Source organism: Malaclemys terrapin, chromosome 23 (assembly GCF_027887155.1).
Source record: "Malaclemys terrapin pileata isolate rMalTer1 chromosome 23, rMalTer1.hap1, whole genome shotgun sequence".
Taxonomy (NCBI): domain Eukaryota; kingdom Metazoa; phylum Chordata; order Testudines; family Emydidae; genus Malaclemys; species Malaclemys terrapin.
In genome coordinates, this window is record NC_071527.1 from 4,060,277 (window position 1) to 4,083,352 (window position 23,076).

Genomic DNA, 23,076 nt, shown 5'->3' on the forward strand with positions numbered 1-23,076 from the left:
TGCCCCGGGTGTGACCCTAAAGGCTCAGAAACCCAGAAGAAAATTAAAAAGAAACCAAAACGGACTATTTTTTTTAAACAATCTCGTGATTTCTAAGCCAATCTCATGATTTTGGGGGCCGACTCGTGGTTTTTGGACACTTATGGCTAGCGACACTGCTCGGCCATATTGGGTCAGACCAATGGTCCATCTAGCCCAAGATCCTGTCTTCTGACAGTGGCCAATGCCAGATGCTTCAGTGGAAATGAACAGAACAAGGAATTATCAAGTGATCCATCCCCTGTCATCCAGCTCCAGCTTCTGCTAATCAGAGGCTTAGGGAGGCCCGGCCCATCTTGGCTAATAGCCATTGAGGGACCCATCCTCCATCAACTTATCTACTTCTTTCTTGAGCCCGGTTATACTTTTGGCCTTCACTCAACATCCTCTGGCAATGTCACCAGAGCTCCTGAAAGAATGACAGCTGGGCATGCAGCCAGAGGCCACCAAAATTAGGCCCAGCGCCATGTGGGCAGAGCTTCGTGCCCTGCCTGGGTGGTCCAGTGCTTAGGGGGCCAGCCAGGGAGCTGCTGTACAAACACAGCCCTGCTCTGCGGAGCTTCCTCTCTCTGCACTGTGTGTGCTGCGCCTAGCACATTGGTCCATCTTATGAGTCAACAGGTGGACACAGACAGGGGCGGGAGGGCACAAAGAAATGGATGGGACATTAGTGGATTAGGTGACCCGCTCACAGCCAAGCTATCAAACCCTGGTCGAGTTCGGTGCTAGCGCCCTGGCTGGGGAGGGATTTGGAGGAGAGTAGCCAGGTTGGGAAATTCACAGCCAAAGTTCCCCTAGTCCAGCCAGGCTGCGGCCAGGGACCTGAGGGGGGTGTGGGAAAGAGACAAAGAGACAGAGTCTCACCCACTCGCCCAGCACTCCAGGCTTGGGAGGGGAGAGCCAGGGCTCCTTCTCCATTGCTGGGGAGGGGAACTGCGGGCTGGCTGGGCTCCCCACACCTGCCTCCTTCTGGCTCCGGTCCCTCCTTCCTGGAGAGGGGGAACGTGGGACCTTTCCTCTCCCCCTCCTTGTCTGGAAGGCTCCCACCTTTGGGGAGGGGGGGACCCCCCTCTGGTCACTTTCACATTTCCCGGGGACTCCCCCACGTGCTCCCCACGTTGGGGGGGGGGGGGCAACCAGCGTAGCGCAGCAGCTCTCGCCTCCCCCCCCTCCTCCTCCCGAAATGTTTTATTTAACACGCTGCTGTACCGGAAGAAGAAGCCATATTTCTCCTCTCCAGCCCTGAGCCGCCGCCAGCCCCGGCTATGGCCAGCCCTGCGCCCTAGCCTTCCCGGCGGTGGCTGGGGAGGGGGAGCGTGGCGAGGGGGGGGCGCTGGCCCCCCGGAAGGAGGGGGAGCGCTCCGGGCAGCAGCAGCAGCTCCTGTTGCGCGCAGAGCCGCGGTTTTGGAGAGACAATACCCGCGGCGCAGGGCGAGCCCAGCCGGGGCGCGGAGAGGGGGGCGCGGGGCTGGGCGCCCGGCCGCCGGCGGGGGCAGGATGCGGCTCCTCCGGGCCGCGCGTGTCGGCGGGTGAGCGCCTGCCGGGAGGAGCGGAGATGCCCCGAGCCCTGCAGACAAAGGAGCCGGCGCCCCGAGGGGAGGAGGCGGAGAGGGGCGCAGCCCCCCGGGGTTAAGCCCCTTTGGGCCGCCGCTGGATTCGCCGCTCACCATGACCCGGGGGAGGCAGCAGGACGCGGGCTGCGGAGGGGCCCAGGAACCGGCCCGGCCTTAGGAGAGCGACCGGGGCCGCCCCCCTTCCCTGCCCCTGTCTCCCTCCTCCTCCATCACTAGCTGCCCCCCGTGCGCTCCGCAGTCCCTGCGCCCCCGGAGATGTGTCCCCCAGGCGGTGCTGGCCCCTCTCCCCCTTGTTGCCCCCTCGAGGCCCCCCCACAGGCCCCCTCCTCCTCCCCTTCTCCCGATGCGGCGGGCGCCGCGCAGGGATAGAGCTAAGCGCCCCCCCGCCCCGGGCGCCCCTCGCCCCGTGCGCCCCTCGCCCCTGCCCCAGCTCTCCGAGGCGCTGCAGCCGCTGGGCCCGGGGTAAATGATGTTCAAGTACCGGATCCGCATGTTCTTCAACGAGCTGAAGCTGCTGGTGCTGATGCGACGCGGCCGCCCGGAGCCCGAGCCCGGAGCCGGGGGGAGCCGGGCGCTGGGGGGCAGCGGCTGCGGCTGGCCCCCCTTCGCCGACTGCTCGGCCCGGCAGGACGATGAGGCCGAGTACTACGGCGGGGTGGCCGAGCCCCGGCCCCGCAGCCTGGCCTTGGAGGAGAAGGAGCCCCGGCCGCCGCCCCCCGGCCAGCAGCCCGGCCAGCAGCCCGGCGCCGGGGGGGCCCTGGACACCGTGTCTCTCAGCAGCAGCCTGGACAGCGGCATGAGGACCCCGCAGTGCCGGATCTGCTTCCAGGGGCCCGAGCAGGTCAGTCGGCGCCTCGCTGGTTACTAGGGGTGAGGAGTACCGGGGGCTTACCGGGGTTACTAGAGGTTAGGGATGCCAGGGGGTTACTAGGGATGCCAGGGGGTAACTGGGTTTATTAGGGGTGAGGCATGCCAGGGGGTTACTAGGAGTGCCAGGGGGTTACCAGAGTTACTAGGGGTGAGGGGTGCCAGGGGGTTATTAGGGGTGCCGGGCAGTTACCGGGGTTACTAGAGGTTAGGGATGCCAGGGGATTATCGGGGTTACTAGGGGTGAGGAGTGCCAGGGGGTTACTAGGGGTGCCAGGGGGTTACTGGGTTTATTAAGGGTGAAGGGTGTCAGGGGGTTACTAGGAGTGCCAGGGGGTTACTGGGTTTATTAAGGGTGAAGGGTGCCAGGGGGTTACTAGGAGTGCCAGGGGGTTACCGGAGTTACTAGGGGTGAGGGATGCCAGGGGGTTATTAGGGGTGCCAGGCGGTTACCGGGGTTACTAGGGGTGAGGCGTGCCAGGGGGTTACTAGGGGTGCTAGGGGGTTACTGGGTTTATTAGGGGTGCCAGGGGGTTACTAGGATGCCAGGGGGTTACCGGGGTTACTAGGGGTGAGGGATTCAAGGGAGTTACTAGAGGGGAGGTGCCAGGGGGTTACTAGGATGAGGGTTGCTGGAGTTTACCAGGATTATGAGGGGTGTCAGGGGGTTACTAGGAGTGAGGGTTGCTGGGGGTGAGGGGTGTCAGGGGGGTTACTGGGGGTGAGGGTTGCCGGGGGTTACCGGGATTACTAGGGGTGAGGGGGGTCAGGGGGTTACTAGGGGTGAGGGGTGTCAGGGGGTTACTGGGATTACTAGGGGTGAGGGGGGTCGGGGTTACTAGGGGTGAGGGGTGTAAGAGGGTTACTAGGGGTGAGGGTTGCCGGGGGTTACTGGGATTACTAGGGGTGAGGGGTGTTAGGGGGTTACTAGGTTTGAGGGATACTAGGGGGTGAAGGGTGCCAGGGAGAGATCATGGGTGGAGGTACCAGGGGATGAGGGTGCCGAGGGATTCTGAGGGGCAGGGCAGGCAGGATCGAGGGTCAGCGTGTGGGGAAGATGCCTGGGCCTGCCTGATGGTGAATGTGGCCAGCGGGTTGGGTTGCTAGGAGGTGAAGGTGCCAGGCAGTGCTAGGCTGTGGCTGGTTATCAGAAGACGAGGGTGCCAGAGCATGGGCCATAGTAAGGATAGAAACATGTTGGAGGAGCAAGAATGCCAAGGTGCAACAGGGGGTCGGCAGATACCAAATGGCGAGAATGCCAATGGACAAAGTGTGAGCACAGGCCAGGGTCTGTGCGCCAGGCAATGCCAGGGTCTGTGCCTCATGGCAGGGGTGACAGGTTCTGTGCGCCAGGCAATGCCACGTCTGTGCCTCGTGGCAGGGGTGACAAGGTTCTGTGCACCAGGCAATGCCACGTCTGTGCCTCGTGGCAGGGGTGACAAGGTTCTGTGCACCAGGCAATGCCAGGTCTGTGCCTCGTGGCAAGGGAGCCAGGTTCTGGGCGTCAGGCAATGCCAGGTCTGTGCCTCGTGGCAGGGGAGGCGGGTTCTGTGCACCAGGCAATGCCAGGTCTGTGCCTCGTGGCAGGGGAGGCGGGTTCTGTGCACCAGGCAATGCCAGGTCTGTGCCTCGTGGCAAGGGAGCCAGGTTCTGGGTGCCAGGCAATGCCAGGTCTGTGCCTCGTGGCAGGGGGGTGGGTTCTGTGCGCCAGGCAATGCCAGGTCTGTGCCTCGTGGCAAGGGAGCCAGGTTCTGGGTGCCAGGCAATGCCAGGGCTGTGCCTCATGGCAAGGGAGCCGGGTTCGGGGCGCCAGGCAATGCCAGGGCTGTGCCTCGTGGCAAGGGGGGTGGGTTCTGTGTGCCAGACAATGCCAGGTCTGTGCCTCGTGGCAAGGGGGCCGGGTTGTTATGGTGAAGATGTCCAGGGAGGGTGTTTGAATTGTCCTCCTGGCCCTCTGAGGAAATGCCGATGCCCAGACGAAGGTGGTCTTAGTGGGCACAGTGTGTCCCTTATTTTGCAGACCAGTTCCTTGTGGGGCCACGTCCCATCTAGCCCACCCGCTGCTCCCCCCTCAGACCCCGGGACTGGGTCATACCCACCCTTGGGGTGCCATGGATGGACTTAGGGGGTGGGTTGGCAGGACGGGTCTGGGCATCTGGGGGGATGTGTCCCAATTGGGACAGTCAGTGGGATGGAGGAGTATGCAGCTTGCACTGAAATCCTGGGGGGATAAAGGAGCTTTCAGGGGCTGCACTGGGGTTACAATCATGCCCAGGCATAAGCCAGACCTAGCTTGTGGGTGTGTTGTTTGGGGCCGGGGCAGAGAAGCCTTGTGTCTCAGCCCGTGTTGGCCTGGCACGGAGCACTATACTCACGGCTCGTGGGCTGCCCCCAGAGCATGCAGTGTCCAGAAGCCCCTTTCCCCACCGCCGAAATGCAGCTGCCTCTGGGGAGGAGCGCAGCCGCCGCTTAGCAGTGCGTGAGGGTGGACGTGCGAGCACGTCATTCAAATGGCACTGCAGCGGGATGTCTAAGGGATCGGGTAATTCCCCGAGTTGGAAGTGGGGTGCCGGGGATAACGCTGTGACTCTTGTGAGAAGACTTGGGAGGCTCTTTAATGGCCAACGGCGTGTAGTGGCTTCAGAAGTGTCTCGTCCCAGTAGCAGAGGGGCCTAGGCAGACTCCTGGGTGGCATGGGGCCTCAGGGGAGATCGCCCCCTGCTGAATCTCCAACTGGCTGCAGGCACCTGGCAAGACCTCCTGCGATCCCGGCCAGAGGTACTCGAGATCTGTAACTCCAGAGGGGAAGCGCTGCTTGCCTTTGAGAGCCGGGTTGTGACTGTAGGCAAGGCAGATGCCCGGCGTGGTGCTGAACTCGCTGGGCCAAGCTGATGGGGTGCCCCTCAATTGGACTGGCAGGATGGGAAATGAGAGAAAAGCAGGAGGTTGGAACCGTGAGGTAGACGGGTCGCTCCCTCCATCCCCACTTGTTGGCCCCACTGCTTGGCAGACGCAAACCTGCCTGCGCCGGAGGGAGGCGGGATATTTATGCTGGGATTTGGGAACCGTTAATTAATCCTTCCCCTTCGAGACCAGGCGGCCGCGGTACTTACTGTGCAGAGCTTGTTCTTCCGGTCCTGGTGCTGCCGGATGCCCCGGGGAAGGGGGACTCCTGGTTTGAACAGGCCTGGGCCACGGAGTCACGGAAGGCGCAAAGTCTTTCTAGGAACCGCCGAGGCGTGGCTAGAGCAAGGCACGTGGGTCCGTGCCCCCCAGCTGGACCTGGGCAGATTAAAGGGGCAAAGAGGAAAGGAGTGGGGCTGGGGATCTGGAGTGGGCGGACCCCAGTGGGAACCCCCTCCCTCTTCCTGGGGGAGTCCTTGGAGCATTTTAACCCCTGCAGCTCCGAAGAGGGAATGGGTATGAAGCCAGTGGGATTTTTGTGGCCTTGAAGATCTCAGCTGGAGTGATTTAGGGTTTGCACTAGGGCTGGGGGGTACTGAGAGAAGGGACCCCGTGATATTGACTGGGCTCATTTGAAGCTAATGCACCAGTAATTCCCTCCTCGCCGATAAGCGTAAACGCCCCAGGTAAATGTGTGTGTTGTGTGTTGTGGGGGGGGGGGGGGGGTTGCGTCTCTGCCTGTGGTGCATACACCGGAACGTGCCGGTGGGGACACGGGTGCGTTTTTGTGCACATTCATGTGTGGCCCCATGTGCCTATGCAAACACGTGGGCGTATGCTTGTGGGTGTACGTGTGTGGCTGTAGACGTGTGTGAGCCCACGCCTCTAGGTGTGTAAGTGCATACATATTACATGGATGTGCGTGCACACACGTGTTTATGCATGCTTCAGTGCTTGTGCCTCTTTAGACTCCAGCGGGGGGCTCCCGCCTGGATATTCCCTATGCCCCTGCAGCCTACCAGGGCTGGGGGGCTGGGGACGTGTGGGAGAGACAGGGAGTGTTGTCCCCTCACCCTCCGCAAACACCACCAGGGATTGGACCCTGGGCAGATCCAGCACGTCTCCGTCTCCGTCTCCATCCCAGCCAAAGCAATTTGTTAGCTGCTGCCGGGCCTGGTGCATCGGTACCAGCTCGCCCTGGGCTCGGTGACGGAGATGGCCCAGTCCCCACCCAAGAGGCTGGGCTTTCTGGCCTCCCGAGGGCCTGGTGTCTGAGAGAGGAGATGTCCAGGCCAAGGCCAAACACATGGGCCAGCTGGGGCGGCAGGAGGGACGGCAGCTTGGCGGGAGGGCCGGCTCCAGGGTTTTGGCCGCCCCAAGCAGCCAAAACAAAAAAAAACAAAACAAAAAAAGCCGCGATTGCGATTGCGATCTGCGGTGGCAATTCGGCAGGAGGTCCTTCACTCCCAGGCGGAGTGAGGGACCGTCCGCCGAATTGCCGCTGAATACCTGGAGGTGCCGCCCCTCGCCGGAGCGGCCGCCCCAAGCACCTGCTTGACAAGCTGGTGCCTGGAGCCGGCCCTGTTGGCGGGGACGCCCGGAAGCCAGCCAGGGCAGCACTGGGTGGGGGGTTGGGATCGTGGGAAGCCCCCACAGCATAGGCAGCCAGTTATATGGGCCCGTGGTGCTCGTGCTCCACCAATATTCAGGAACGTGGGCCCGGCTCCACCAGTATTTGGGCTTAGATTTTCAGAGCCATCCCGTCTTGGGCTTCAGGGGGACGTGGGGTCCTGGGCGGCCCGGGGGGTTAGCAGAGGGCCTGGTGCCATCAGCAATGAGTGACCTGGCTCCAGCCTGCCCTGCCCCACCTCTTCACGCCCCTGCTCTGCCCCCTCCCCGCCCCATTCCACCCCTTCCCCCAAACCCCCGCCCGCCTCTTCCTGCCCCATCCCACCTCTTCCCGCCCCTGCTCTGCCCCCTCCCCACCCCATTCCACCCCTTCTCCCAAGTCCCCGCCCGCCTCTTCCCACCTCGCTTCACCTCTTCCCACCCCCGCTCTGCCCCCTCCACACCCCATTCCACCTCTTCCCCCAAACCCCACCCACCTCTTCCCGCCCCTGCTCTGCTCTCTCCCCACCCCTACTCCACCCCTTCCCCCAAGCCTCCGCCCACCTCTTCCCGCCCCACCCCACCTCTTCCCGTCCCTGCTCTGTCCCCTCCCCGCCCCATTCCACCCCTTCCCCCAAGTCCACGCCTGCCTCTTCCCACCCCTGCTCTGTCCCCTCCCTGCCCCACTCCACCCCTTCCCCCAAGCCCCCGCCCGCCTCTTCCCACCTCGCCCCACCTCTTCCCACCCCTGCTCGCTGCTGCTGGCACCAGGCCACCCGCTAGTCCCGCGTCTGCCCTGGCCCTCTATGGACGGGATGGCCCTTCTTGGACCCATTCTGGGCACCACCAAAAATTCTACAGACCTGGCGCCCACAGGTTCCTTCTGGCCCCTCCCTCCGGGACCCTGCCCCATCTGGCGTCCCACGGCTCCAGCATGGGAGCTCTCGCCCTAGGCCTAGCGGTGACTCCCCAGGCAGCTCCGTCAGGTCAATAGGATATTTCCCCTCCTCCCGGCCCAGCTCCTTCGCCCCCCGTTCCCTGCGCAGGGCTGACCCCTCTCCACCCACAAGTCGCTACATCTCCACGGCATCTCGCCCGTGCCACGGGGGCTTCCCCGTAAAAGCCAGTGTGCAGCCTTGGGAGCAGGAAAGCCGCACCCTCAGCCTGGAAGGGGCCAAACTCGATTGGCAGGTGCCCGGTCCCCTGCCCCCCAGGCTGGAGGCCCATGTCCCTACGTCCTGGTGGCTGACATTTCTGACCTCCCTAGGAGATGGGGTTACGAGTTGCCTTTGCTCTGTGGGCCCTGGCTGCTGACCCTCATCAATGGGGCATTGCTCCAGCCCGGGTGAGTGTCAGGGCCGTGGGATGGAGCGGGTTCATCCTCCCATTGTCTCCCAGCCGAGCCAGGTTAATTCCCCCCCATAACTGTCTTTGTCGCTCATCTCTGAGCTCCATGCTCCATCAGTGAGACCCCCTGCTCTGAGCGGGGAGGCCTCCGCCGTCCTGGATCACATGGCCCGTCTCTGTGACTCAGTTTCCCCCTCGATGAAATGGGAGGATGCGGTGGGAGGCGTGAAGCACGTGGGGGGAGGCTGCAGAGATGGGAGCAGACCCAGGCCCCAGACGGTGGTTCTGGCCAGGCCCCAAGGGGGTGGGGAAGCCCAGGGACCCCCTCCCCAGCCCTCTGTGGTGGATGGGGCCTGGGCCGGGAGTGAAGCCTGGTGGGGAGTGAGTCATCAGCCCAGCGCGGTGCACGTTGAAATGTCACTTTAATTGGAGCCCTGTCATGGCTCCAGGCGATGGGTGAGACATTCCCCGCTGCACGTGCCATGCGGGCTCCATGGGCGGCTGGGCACATGGCCCAAGGACAGAAACCACCACCGGCTGTGCCAGGACTCCGGGGTAGGCTGGTATCCAGGCCCCCTGCTCTCACCCATTAGCCCCCACTAGCTGGGAATAGAACCAGGAGTCCTGGCTCCCAGCCCCCCAGCCCTAACCCACTAGCCCCCACTCCCTTCCCAGAGCTGGGAATCGAACCCAGGAGTCCTGGCTCCCAGCCCCCCCCCAACCAGCTAGCCCCCACTCCCTTCCCAGAGCTGGGAAAGAACCCAGGAGTCCTGGCTCCCACTCCTGTGCATTAGCCACTAAACCCTAATCCCAGGGTCCGTATCCTCCCGTGTGGACCCCCCCCATCCTGCTGTTATACCCCTTCACCTGCTTTGCTCAAACTGTGAGCACTGGGGCACAGGGACTGTCTCTTGCTCTGAGTCTGTGCAGCGCCTGGCACGACAGGGCCCCAAGCCTGGGTGGGGTCCCTGGGGTGCCACCATAATACAGCAAAGTACTCATCCTAAAACACTGAGCTGTGGCCAGGGACAGTCCCCACCCCGGGAGGCGTTCACCTGAGGAGGGGAAACGCTCTGAGGGAATCACAGTCCTGGATCCTTCGCTGCCCCATGTCCCACCCTGGTGCCAGTCGCCTGTAGCCGCGGCGGCCTCCCCTGCAAAGGGGGCAGCGCGTGGGGGAGATGTTGGGGTGGGAGCTGGCAGACAAGGGGGGATGGCTGCATCGCTGGGATGGGGGGAGAGGAAGGTGCTGGGGCCATGTGGTAAGAGCTGAGCGGACCACTGCAGGAGGGGGTGGGCAGAGGGGTGCTCAGCGGGGAGGAGGGCTGTGGGGTGCTCAGCGGAGGGGCAGAGCAGTGGGGTTCTCAGTCATGGCCCATTATTTATTAGGTGTATTACGGTAGCACCTAGGAACCCCAGTCGTGTCCTAGGACTCATCACGCTAGGATCTGTGTGTTATTTACGCATTAAAGGAGGGGGATTTGCTGTGTGGCCCGGGGGCTGCCCCTGCGGGACCGGGATGGGTCGCTGTCCCAATCCTGCGTCCGGGACTCCCAGAGCTCACAGCCCCACACGCCTGCCCTGGGGGCCGGGCTGTTTGTCCCGTGCGCCGTCTCCAGACATCATGTACCAGGGGGCCCGACCCAGCGGCCCCGAGTTAGAGGTGCCTTTGCCCCCATCCTGGCCGGGGTTGGGGGCGTTGCTCAGACACATTCTCAGGTGTGGGCGGGGGTGGGGGGGGGGTTTCTCCATTGTTCCCACGGAGTGGAGGGGGGATGCGCCATTGTTCTCCGGGGGATTCCCCTGGCGTATGGTTAGCCCTCAGGTGCTGGCAGTGCCGGGGTGGTTCTGTCCGGAGCACCGAGCCGAGCTCCACGCTAAAAACGGGCTTGGCCCCTGTGCTGAATCCGGTGATTCCGGCCCCGGATCCCCCCGAGCCCAGACCAGACCTGCAGCGGGACGGGTGATCAGAGGGGGCGTTCGTTAAAGAACAGTGCCCGTGAGAAACGGAGCGGTGGGCGTGGCGCCATTTTGTTTGTCCCACGTGGCCTTAACCATGGACCGGCGCAGGCCGTCCGAACTCCCCATGGGGCTAAAGCTCCCGGGGTGCCGGCTCCATCTGAGGCTCTGTTCTCTAGGGGCTGCTGACAACTCTTGACCGTTTGGTTTTCATTTGTCCTGCAGCAGCGAGGGGCAAACGCTATTTCCCTCCGGCGAGCTCCCCCGAGAACTGCCCTGTTGCAAAATGGCTGCCATCTCCTATCGCTCTGCATGGAGCAGAAGTCGCAGGGGCCCTCAGGGTAGCCCGGGCTGTCGAGGGCTGGGAACCAAGAGCGGGGGTGGCCATCTTGAAAGAGGGCAGCTTGCCTGGAACGTTGTGAGCAAAAATAAATGACCATTAGGCCTAAAAAATGCCTTTCAAAAGCTACCTGTGGTACCAGAGCCCTCCCTCTCTGTACCTCCATATTCAGGCCCGGCCCTGCCCTTGCTGCAAGTTAGAGCAGCCTAAAGGCTGCTCTAATTTGTGTTCTGCTTCCCCTGGCCCCATGGAGCCAAGAATACCCAGAGTTCAATGTGCTCTACCCATGGTCCCCAAGCCGCCCCCTATGCCAGGGGCTGTGGTGCAGTGCGCGTGAGCAGAGCCCTCAGGCCAGCTCGGGCACCAGCCACCCTCGTGAAGGCCTTTGAGCGGCGCCAAGAATCTAGCCTCTGAAGCAGACGTTGGTCGGTGCAGCCATGGGCACCGCTCTCCAGCCTGCCCAGCCTGGGTAAACCCCCAGCTGGAGTCTGGGTGGGATCACACAGGTATGGCAGGAGGTGCTCCTTGGATGACAGGAGTAAATGCCCCTGGGCCTGCTGGGGAGAAAGGGCCCGGGAGACTTTTACGCCAGGTGGGGCATTTGGGGAGCCAGAGCAGGCCCCGGTGATCTCTGCCAGGGGCTGGTGTGGGCCAGCCCAGTGGGGAGACCAGTGGGGAGACGGCTCAGAACCCCCTGCCCTGGCTGGGTCAGTCTGTGCAGCCAGCCAGGGTGGCGGGCGGGACGCGTGCACCAATGTGGGGTCAGCCAGCCGTGAAACTGGCAGAGCGCGATCCGCCGTGCGGTAACCAGACAAGCTTGGCGTATGTGCGGCCTCTGCCTCGTGGCACAGGGCCGGCGGGGAGAGGACCCCGGTAGGGGTCCTGGCAGGAACGAACAAACACACCCACCCACCCACCATCCAGGACATCTCATGTAACTACCCCAGCCCTGCTGCCAGTCCCAGGGTTCGGGTTTCTCTTCCTGGGCTCTGGGGGGCCGGGCGGTGACCCCTCTTTAGCTGTGATAGTGACCAAGGCCCCTCTGGGTCAGCTACTGTCTGTGGGTCTGTCCCCCACTTCTGCGGCCTGGGCTCTGCCGGGTTGGCACTGCCTGCACCGCGCCATGGTGAATGCAGCACCTCGTGTACTTCGGTGGGGGGGCCCAGCTGGGTGCAGAGGGCTGGAGTCTGGCTCCAGTCCTACCAGATCTGGGTTTCCCTTGGGGAGGAGGCTGCATGTCCCTAGATTATCCTCCCCCATCGGGGAAGGGTGCCAGCACTTTGGGGTGCCCGGCCTGCTCTGACTCTGCTCCAGGACTCCGGTCAGTTGTGCAGCGGGGCCCTTCACAACAGGCGCCACCCATTACCCATCACACCCGTGCCCCCCAGTGTGCCCTGGGCTGGGTTCTCTGGTGCAGGGGAGGGAGGCCAAAGCCGTTGGTAGAGAGGCTGGGGGAGGGGAGCCTCCTGGAGAGCCCCGCACTGTCTGCTGATCAGGCAGAATAGCAAAGACGCTAATTAAGGGAGAGGGAGGGGGGCGAGGGCAGCAGGGACGCCGGGGAGCTGCGATCAGGGTCTGTCTGTGACCAGCTGCTGAGTGGGGAGCACGGGAAGGAAAAGCCAAGTGATGCTCATGCCAAAGTCCCTGGCGAAGGGGAGGTGACGGAGTCGGGGCGCTGGATCAGCACTGCCGAGGGGACGGTGTTCCAGAACAGGGCGAGAGGCAGGGCTGGGCTAGCAGGGGGCTGCGGGTCAGACTGAGGAGCATTGGCAGAGCTGGGGGGGACAGGGGGGCTGCGGGTCGGGATTGAGGGGCACCGGCAGAGCTGGGGGGGGGCAGGGCTGGGATGGTGTGTGTGGGGGGTCGGGATTGAGAGGCACAGGCAGAGCTGGGGGGCAGGGCTGGGATGGCAGGGGGCTGCGGGGCAGGATTGAGGGGCAATGGCAGGGGGTGTGTGGTGGGGATTGAGAGGCACTAGCAGAGCTGGGGTGGGCAGGGCTGGGATGGCGGGGGTGTGTGGTCGGGATTGAGAGGTACCGGCAAAGCTGGGGGGGGGGCAGGGCTGGGATGGCGGGGGGGTGTGGTCTGGATTGAGAGGTACCGGCAGAGCTGGGGGGGGCAGGGCTGGGATGGTGTGTGTGGGGGGTCGGGATTGAGAGGCACAGGCAGAGCTGGGGGGCAGGGCTGGGATGGCAGGGGGCTGCGGGGCAGGATTGAGGGGCAATGGCAGGGGGTGTGTGGTGGGGATTGAGAGGCACTAGCAGAGCTGGGGTGGGCTGGGCCGGGATGGCGGGGGGGGTGTGGGTCGGGATTGAGAGGTACCGGCAGAGCTGGGGTGGGCAGGGCCGGGATGGCAGGGGGGTGTGGTCGGGATTGAGAGATACCGGCAGAGCTGGGGGGGGCAGGGCTGGGACGGGGGTGTGTGTGGTCGGGATTGAGAGGTACCGGCAGAGCTGGGGGGGCAGGGCCGGGATGGCAGGGGTGTGTGGTCGGGATTGAGAGGTACCGGCAGAGCTGGGGTGGGCAGGGCAGGGATGGCAGGGGGTGTGGTTCGGGATTGAGAGATACCGGCAGAGCTGGGGGGGGGGCAGGGCTGGGATGGCGGGGGGGTGTGGTCGGGATTGAGAGGTACCGGCAGAGCTGGGGGGGGGCAGGGCTGGGATGGCGGGGGGGTGTGGTCGGGATTGAGAGGTACCGGCAGAGCTGGGGTGGGCTGGGCCGGGATGGCGGGGGGGGTGTGGTCGGGATTGAGAGGTACCGGCAGAGCTGGGGTGGGCAGGGCAGGGATGGCAGGGGGTGTGGTCGGGATTGAGAGATACCGGCAGAGCTGGGGGGGGCAGGGCTGGGACGGGGGTGTGTGTGGTCGGATTGAGAGGTACCGGCAGAGCTGGGGGGGGGCAGGGCTGGGATGGCAGGGGTGTGTGGTCGGGATTGAGAGGTACCGGCAGAGCTGGGGGGGCAGGGCTGGGATGGCGGGGGGCGGGGGTGGGGCGGGACCGAGGACCATCAGCCGAGCTGTGCGTGGGGACCCCAGCTCCGATCACCCGGCTGCCCTGAACGGAGATGCTCTGTAACGCTGTTGCATCTCCGAACAGCCGCCCCAGCCACCCCCTCCCGTGACGGGAAGGGATCCCCCCGGCCCAGCACGGAGCATAGCCCAGGCTTCCTAGGACAATGACCCCATCTCTGAAGGCAGCCGCCAGCACATAGCAAAGCCCCTGGGGTTTCCTCGCATCTCAGCCCCCTTCTCCGCTCTGCAGAATGTCGTCGCCTCTCCTTGGAAGAGGGGATTGTCCCCAGCCCCCGCACAGCCAGCCCGTGCTCCTCTCGGCCCCACACAGCTGGGGACAGTCCCACCATCAGACCAGCATCTGCAGCTCCCACGCGGGGAGCAATCTGCAGTCCGGTGTATGGACCTGCTGCTGGGGTGGGGCTCCTGGGAGGGATCATGCCACGGGAGGGTCCAGCCGGGATTTTGCACCCAAAAGGGATAGTTAGAAAAAAAACAAAGATTTTATGCAAAACTTGATGGGACTCGGAGTGTTATCATGGGGGCTTCACCCCTCTCCCCGCTGGGCACCCACTCAGGGATACACGGAGATGGGGCAACACCATCATCCATCCAGCCCCCTTCTATCTGTCCATTTCCATACAACCCCTCTATCTATCTATCCCCCTACACCCCCTCTATCTATCTATCCCCATCCACCCCCTCTATCTATCTGTCTATCTATCTATCTATCCCCCTACACCCCCTCTATCTATCTATCCCCATACACCCCCTCTATCTATCTATCTATCTATCTATCTATCTATCTATCTATCCCCATCCACCCCCCTCTATCTATCTATCCATCTATCTATCTATCCCCATCCACCCCATCTATCTATCTATCTATCTATCTATCCCCATCCACCCCATCTATCTATCTATCCATCTATCTATCTATCCCCATCCACCCCATCTATCTATCTATCTATCTATCTATCTATCTATCTATCTATCCCCATCCACCCCATCTATCTATCTATCTATCTATCTATCTATCTATCTATCTATCTATCTATCTATCTATCCCCATACACCCCCTCTATCTATCTATCTATCTATCTATCTATCTATCTATCCCCATCCACCCCCCTCTATCTATCTATCCATCTATCTATCTATCCCCATCCACCCCATCTATCTATCTATCTATCTATCTATCTATCTATCTATCTATCTATCCCCATCCACCCCATCTATCTATCTATCTATCTATCTATCTATCTATCTATCCCCATCCACCCCATCTATCTATCTATCTATCTATCTATCCCCATCCACCCCATCTATCTATCTATCTATCTATCTATCTATCCCCATCCACCCCCTCTATCTATCTATCTATCTATCTATCTATCTATCATCATGGTATCTAAGCACCAATTTCCTGTGGTCGTAAAACTGACCGATGGCAATGTGTTGTTTTTTTGGGGGGGGGGTGACCCCTGTGACCCCTGCTGAGGGGACTCGCCGGCGCTCTGCTGGCCCAGTGTCTCCATGAAGCGTCGTTAGTGCTTCCTGTCAGGAGGCATGAAATATTTATGCTAATTGCTCCCCCCGTCAGCGCATCAAGCAGACAAGGCTAATAAACTGCTGTTTAAATGTTGGTGGCCTAATGGAGCGTGGCTCTCGCCAGGCGCTCGCTGGGGCCGCAGAGCGGGGAGGGTCGGTGTTACCCAGCGTGCCCCCCCCTAACCCCAGGGCCTGTTTGCCTTGCAGGGGGAGCTGCTCAGCCCATGCCGGTGCGACGGGTCCGTCCGCTGCACGCACCAGCCCTGTTTGATTCGCTGGATCAGCGAGAGGGGCTCTTGGAGCTGTGAGCTGTGTTACTTCAAATACCAGGTGTTAGCCATCAGCACAAAGAACCCCCTGCAGGTGAGCGGGGGGCGTACGGGCACACGCACGCTCCGGCACGCCCACACACTGGCACGGACCCACAGACCCGCACGCGTGTGCACACAAGCTACGCACACGCCCTGACACTGACACTCCTAGACAACGGACAACCTCCCGCTATCCCAGCCCTTGGCTCCCCTCCCACAGCTTTGTCAGTGCCCCTCAATCCCAACCCGCAGCCCCCTTCTCCCAGCCCTGAGCTCCTCCCCCCCCGTCCTGATGGGCTCCTACAGGCCGTACGAACGTTCCTCAGAATCCACTCGACATCCAAACATTCCTCAGAATCCATTCAGCAGAGACCAGACCTGACTTGACTTTATCCTGGTGCACTGGCAGTGGCTTCCCTTCCCCAGGTCTCCTAGCCCCTGTGATTCCCTCCCCCCAACCCGCTGTGGCCCCAGCCCCTTCCCCCCAAACACCCAATTCTTTGGCCTCTATGACTCCCTTGCCACGCATCGTGTGCCCAGCCACTAGGGTCTCCGTACCCCACAGTCCCCAGCCCCCTCTGATCCCCCAACTCCCCACCCCACACCCGATCCGGTAACCCGTCACGGCGCCTTCTTCCCTTGCAGTGGCAGGCGATTTCCCTGACCGTCATCGAGAAGGTGCAGATCGCAGCCATCATCCTGGGCTCCCTCTTCCTCATCGCCAGCATCTCCTGGCTCATCTGGTCGTCCCTCAGCCCCTCGGCCAAGTGGCAGCGGCAGGACCTGCTCTTCCAGATCTGCTACGGCATGTACGGCTTTATGGACATTGTCTGCATAGGTGAGAGCCCGGCCTGTCAGGTCCCCCCACTCCAGCCGTGGGCTCCCTGACTTCCCCTGTCCACCCCTTCTGGATGGAGCTCGGCAGCTCACGCCAGAGCAGTAACTGAAAGGTGAATCCACCTCATCCCCCCACCCTCTGCTGCCCAATGGCCTCCTCACACCTCCCCCTTCGGTTTGGAGGTGCACCATGCTCGGTTCCCATGGCGATGGGTAGGGCGGGACCATCAGAATACAGAGGCATGTAACTCCCCCGCTCCGTGCCTCGGTTTCCCCTTCTCTGTAAGACTGTACGCTCATCAGGGCAGGGATGGGCTCGTCTCCGTACGGCACCTCGCACAGTGGGGTCTTGGCTGGGATCTCTAGGGACTCCTGCTGTAAACGGGCATCCCTCGCTGGCAATAAAGCCCCACCTGATTGTAATGACGCCTGCTAATTAAAAGCGAATGAAGCGGACTCAGGGCTGGGACAAGATCGGCAGCGTTCAATGATGGACTCTGCAGGCAGCAAAGACGAGACGATTACCGGCTGGGGCTTTGTGGCTGGAATGATGAGACACCAGCTGCAAACGAAGGGATGGACGGTCCATTTCCGATTGAGTCAGCGGCTACGTGTGTCCCATTGTACCCGCTTTCGGGAACGCGAGAGGTCGGACTCGCAGCCAAGGGGCAGGATCCCGTGATAGTGAAACGGGAGAAATGCTACTTAGAAATGTTTGGTGCCTTCCCCATGTGCGAAAAATGTACAGTAATAGGCCCTGTTACAATCAGGAATAACAATGATCAGATAGAATAATAAGGTAGAATAATAATTAATAGATAATAATAAAAAGCAATGCTTATAGCTTACTAATACTCTAATAAAATAATAACTAGAATAATTAATTGATAATTCTAATAATGATGACTGATATTCTAGTATAATAGATCATGATAATTATATTGTAATAATCTAATATTAAAATATGAACATAACAAATCGCTAGAATGATAATGCATACACACTAATAACAGCATTTTAATAAAATAATACTTATAGTTTAATAATATAATAAAACACTTAATAGCTAGAATAATCAATAGGTGGAATTAAAAATAAATGAGTAGTCAGCCAGCCCATTCCGAAACGATTGTTTATTTATATTACTGTTATGCCTGCGGGCCCCAACTGAGAATATCAGGCTCCATTGTGCCGGGTGCTGTACGTCCATATAGCAAGAGAGAGTCCCTGACTTAAAGAACTTACAACCTGCATAGACAATGGGTGTCAAGGGAAACTGAGGCACGGACAGGGGACGGGACGTGCCCAAGGTCACTTGGACGGGCAGCGGTAGCACCGTCCGAAGGAGCGTCTCAGATTGCTGAGATGGAAAGCCCTTGTTCGCCTTCTGATCGTAGGGGAGGTGATGTGGTTATGTAGTAGCCAGGTCTGCAGGCTGAAGAACGTGTCTGCAGCCTCCCAAGCCCAGGCCTGTTTCTCCGTTGCCCTGGTCCTCGTGCGACACACGAGGGCACAGCCAGTGTAAAACGCTGTTGTGATGTGGGCGGTGTGAATGGCTGCACCACATGCAGGGCAGTGGAGAACCTTGTGGGCGCTCGCTCCCCTCGGGTCATGGAGCACCAGGGAGGGATTCCGGCAGCCAGCACCGGTGCATGTCGACACCCTGTCCAGAAGTCTCTGCTCATTAACGACCCTGGCATAACGAACTGGAAAACACAGCCCCAGCATTCATGAGCACCCCTGCAAAACCAAACCAGCGTGCGCGTGGAGACGCAGCATGTATTAAAACCCTACGGTAACAGACCAATGGGTGCAGACTCCCCCCTTGGAGACCCTACAATAATAAGCCAGTACACAGAGCCCCAGCGCCCCTGGGCAGCCCGACAATAACAAACCAGCCTGCAGTGATAAAAGGCTCAGATCCAGAGCCTCAGGCTGGCAGCTCCCGAGCCTCCGTGACTCTCCAAGCCCTCGGCTCCACAGCCACCGCCTCTCCGTTCTGAGCATGTCCAGGGCTCGGAGGGACCGCCTTGCCCTGGCTGGCTTGGAGCTCACACTCCTGGCCTCCTTGGCAGAGGGGAGGTCTCTGCACGGAAACAGGGCGGGGAACCCACATGCCCACCATGCCCAAGAGTCCGTTCAGTCACAGGGACTCCCGTCATGGGAGCAGTATGCCCACCCAGGCCAAGCAGGGCTCAAAGGAAGGACCCCACCCCGTTTCCGAGCCCAGCCACTGGGCCAGGCCTGTGCACATTTAAGCGAGACATGCCATGGCTGAATCAGCAGTGGGCCCTTGTTGCCACGAAGGCTAATGGCATTAGTAGGAGCATTGCCAGCAGATCAAGGGACGTGATTATACCCCTCTACTCGGCGCTGGTGAGGCCACACCTGGAGTATTGCATCCAGTTTTGGTCCCCCTACTACAGAAGGGATGTGGACAAATTGGAGAGTCCAGCAGAGGGCAACAAAAATGATTAGGGGGCTGGAGCACATGACTTACGAGGAGATGCTGAGGGAACTGGGATTGTTTAGTCTGCAGAAGAGAACAGTGAGGGGGATTTGATAGCAGTCTTCAACTACCTGAAGGGGAGCTCCAGAGAGGGTGGAGCTCGGCTGTTCTCAGTGGTGGCAGATGACAGAACAAGGAGTAATGGTCTCAAGTTGCAGTGGGGGAAGTTTAGGTTGGATATTAGGAAACCCTATTTCACTAGGAGAGTGGTGAAGCACTGGAATGGGTTACTTAGGGAGTGATGGAATCTCCTTCCTTAGAGGTGTTTAAGGCCCGGCTTGACAAAGCCCTGGCTGGGATGATTTAGTTGGGGTTGGTCCTGCTTTGAGCAGGGGATTGGACTAGATGACCTCCTGAGGTCTCTTCCAACCCTGATATTCTATGATTCTATGGCGACGGGCCTAACCCCAAGGTAGTGCTGGTCTCCAAAGGGTCGCACCTGTCAATCTAGGCCCCATCTGCAGCCAGCCCCGCTGGCCCCAGCCTTCCCTCTCCCAAACACCAGGCCTCCCCATTCCCTCCCCCAGAAGCTTGCAGTTGTCCATGGAACCTGGAGGGAATTAGGGGTCCGATTCCCACTGGGATCTGAATAGCTGGGCCCTGGCATTTTCCAGGGCCACATTGTCATGAGTGAGTTCCGAGCCCTGGCCGGCCACCATCTCGAGGAACCTGTTTGGCTGCCTGCCCCAGGAGGTCTCACCTCTCTCCTCCCCCCCCCCCCCCCACTTCTCTCCCCTAGGTCTTATCATTCACGAGGGCTCCTCGGTGTATCGAATCTTCAAGCGGTGGCAGGCAGTGAACCAGCAGTGGAAGGTGCTGAATTACGACAAGGCCAAGGACCTGGGGGAGCCCGTTGGCAGCGGGGCGGCCAAGGCCGGGGGCAGGAATTCACGGACGAACCCCTCCTCCGGGAGCGAAAGGAACCCCCGGCGGGGTCAGCGGGTTAGAACGATTTTGAACCATCACTGTGGCTACACCATCTTGCACATCCTCAGTCACCTGCGGCCGAACGAGCCCCGCGGGGGCGCCAGCTCTGGCCGGGAGGTGGTCATGAGAGTGACAACTGTATAACGCCCCCTGGCCGGCGGACGGGGGGGCTGGCGCGAGGAACGCCCCGGAGAGCCGCTCCTGCGGGGGGGCTGCATCCCAGGGAAGGGCGCATGCCAGCAGTCTCCGCCCCACTGTTTCCACCTCATCTTCCTACTCTGGGGGCCGCCCTCCCCGCGTCTCGGCCCGCACCCGGCTAACCTCCCATCAATGTGAAAATTCCTGCGGGGGAAGGGACCGGGCTGGCCCCTTCCTGCTGGCTTCCCTTGCAACCCCGCCCTGATTTGGGGGATGGGAGAAGATTATCGACCCCCCCAGCGACGACTGATCCAGGGGGCGGAGAACGAACGTGCTTACCTCATCATCGGTCAAACAAAAATCCGATCAACCCTTTCCAGCCCCAACTCCCCGCCCACCCTGCCGTGAGTCTCCGCCCCGGAGACGCCAGCTGGAAAGGCTCTGAACTCCTCGTTCCCCCCCCCAAAAAAAGGTGCAATAAACACATTTCTAAAGCAAAATGGGATCCGGCAATAAGATACCTGTACATTTCATCTTTAATTGAATGCATGAGAATCTGTCTCCCCTTTCCCTTCTCTCCTATCGTGGGAGGATAAAGAATCATTTATATGCAAATGGTCGGCTACAAAGCCATCTCTCTCTTTCTCTCTCTTTCTTTAAAATCCTTAATCCTGCCAGCTGGGAATTCTCGGTGGGGGAGAAGGGGGCCATAAGGGCTCACCCCCAGGATGTGGGCGGGGGGCGGCATTGCTGTCAAACAGCTCTCAAGAGGTTTGTTTTGTCTCGTCCCTTGCAAGCCCCAGCCTGGTGTATGCTCAGCTCGGCTCTGGGAGGCCTTTCATTGAAAGGTGGCCCTGTCCTGTCCTGGACTTGACCTTAAGAAGAAATTGGCCGGATCGCTGGGGAGGAAGGACGGCCCAGTGGTTAGAGCACTGGCTTGGCTCTAACCACAGGCGATGGGTGTCTTCTTGGGGCTGCAGTTCCCCGTCTGGACCATGGGGGTAACAGCCTGGCCCTACCTCACAGGGGTGTTGTGAGGACGAAGCATGGCAACGTGTGGGGGGCTCAGATACTGGTGGGTACCATGTGAGCACTGTCTGTTGATAATTGCTATCATTGTCTTCAAAAGCGAACGTCCTAGGGGAGTGTTGCAGGGTGGGTTTGTGAGGGGGCTGGGGGGGGCACTGCTTTGTGCAGGGGGGGGAGATTTCCCTGCCCTATAGCTGCTGCCTTGGGGTTTGCTTCTGTTCTCTGCTGCAGGACGGGGGGGAGGAGGGACTCCATGGGGAGGAATTAGCAGCTCTCTGGAGCTGCAGGGGATAACTGCGTTCCGGGCATGGTCCCAGACAGAGAGGAGCTTGGGCTGCAGCACAGATCTCGCTGTGGGAGCCTCAAAAGGCCTGAAACATAGAACCCCGGTTCAGCCAAGAATTTGGGGGTCTCGTGAACAACCCCCCCCACCACCAAAACCCGCTTTCATTTGGGAAATGCCACGTCCCGGTTCAAAGGGGACGTTCGGCCCACACTGCGAAGTGGGTGGGTGTCGTCACCGCTGGGAGGGGCGGGTCCTGGATGGGGGTTTGCTGCCCTGACTGCCTGGAACACCGATCGCCTCTTGCTCAGGCCGGACAAAGAAACCGCTCGATGCAGCCACTCGGGAGGCTCCTGGAGAGAGAGGCTGGAAATGCTGACACGGCGCTCACAGCCGGGCCGGTGGCATGAGCGGACCAGGTGCCTCCTTCCCTGCACACCCGGCTCTGGCTTCATTCCTTTCCCAGCACGTGCTCCCTTCAGTCAACCTTCGCCACCGTCCGTGGGGGGGCTGCAAGCCTTGGCGTGCCCTGGCCACGGATCTGCAGCCCAACGAAACCTTCGAGGGAGAACCAAGGAACCAGGCGCTTTGCTGAACAGATTCAACCGACTATGGGATTGGGGCAACTGACCTCTGTGCAGGCTCCATAGGCCTCACCCGTCACACCAGCCAGCCGTTGCACTCAGCCCCGGGCACAGCAGGATACGGATCGTGCCGTGTGGATTGTGACCAGTGCAGGGGGTCTCCCGTTCCCTGCCAAAGCAGAGGATCGCATTCCCTATTCAGCACCGGAAATGTCCAATGGGTGATTGTATTTTCATGCATTTAACCAGGGAGAAAATTCTCTTTGCCGGCTGTAGCCCCAGGGGAGGGGAGGCAGGATCTATTTAGAAAATACCCAGATTGATCTGAGCCGTTGAGGCGCTCGGCTCCAAGCTTGAAGCTTGTGAGGTTGAGTCTCTCTTGGTCTCATCCAGCAGCTGCCAAATGGGCACCCGCTCCCTCGGCTTAGGGCAGTTGAAGGCGGTCGGACGTGCTGCTGACCGCATCGCTCCCTTGGCTAGGAAACCGACGGGCCTTAACGGCATCAGCCCCGTTGGCTTGGGGGACCTTCAACTTTCTGAACCCAAACAACATGGAGTCTTTCCAAAGGAACAAGGGGCTCGCGCTGGAAACGGACAAGGACGGGGGAATAGAGACTGACCAGCAGGGAGAACCTTCGTAACAGCTGCTGGAGGACCTGACCCCAGGGAAGAAAGGGTGGGCGACCTGTTGCCTGGGACGTTTAGGCGGAGATTAGGGGATTTGGATGCCTGGTTCCCAGGCATTTTAAGAGCCTCCCTCACCCCCCGTAGGCGGCTCTGAGAAGCCTTCAAATGAGTCTGGGAAAACACTAGTGATTCTGCAGCAGGGCCCAGTCCTGCCTGTGCTCTGGGAGCTGGACGAAACAGGATTTAGGGTTTGAGGTCAGACTAGGTCAGCCAGCGATCACGTCTGGCTTTATAATGCCTTTGTGGCCGGGTCCTTCCCGCTCCTCCCTGCAGTTTGTGAGAGGTTCCCGTGGGAGAGTCCCTGAGCCCAGCTGAATCTCGAAGACAGGCTGGAGAATGTGATGCCCCAGGGGTAGCGATCGCAGGTGCTGAGATGAGGACAATCTCCTCTCATGTCTCGGGGAGGCAGACACCTGCCACGGCATTCCCAGCCAACCCCTAGGTTAAGCAGGTGCAGCTCCATCCCCGGTAACGTCCCTGCGGCCCTGCTCTGAGATCCCCTGTGCCCGGCTTCTGCTCTGCCTTACCTGCCAGGGCTAGCACCTGGAAATCCGGGCCCCAAAGCATTACCA

At 60.7% G+C, this 23,076-nt stretch overlaps 1 protein-coding gene across 1 annotated transcript; it reads left to right on the forward strand.

Annotated features, from left to right (window-relative positions):
- The first annotated feature begins 1,244 nt into the window (after positions 1 to 1,244).
- MARCHF9 (membrane associated ring-CH-type finger 9) lies at positions 1,245 to 20,530 on the forward strand. Its single transcript, XM_054012782.1, has 4 exons — positions 1,245 to 2,454; positions 15,407 to 15,562; positions 16,156 to 16,348; positions 19,596 to 20,530. The coding sequence occupies exons 1-4, from the start codon at positions 2,080 to 2,082 to the stop codon at positions 19,925 to 19,927; spliced, it is 1,056 nt and encodes a 351-aa protein (XP_053868757.1). The 5' UTR covers positions 1,245 to 2,079; the 3' UTR covers positions 19,928 to 20,530.
- Positions 20,531 to 23,076: the final 2,546 nt, after the last annotated feature.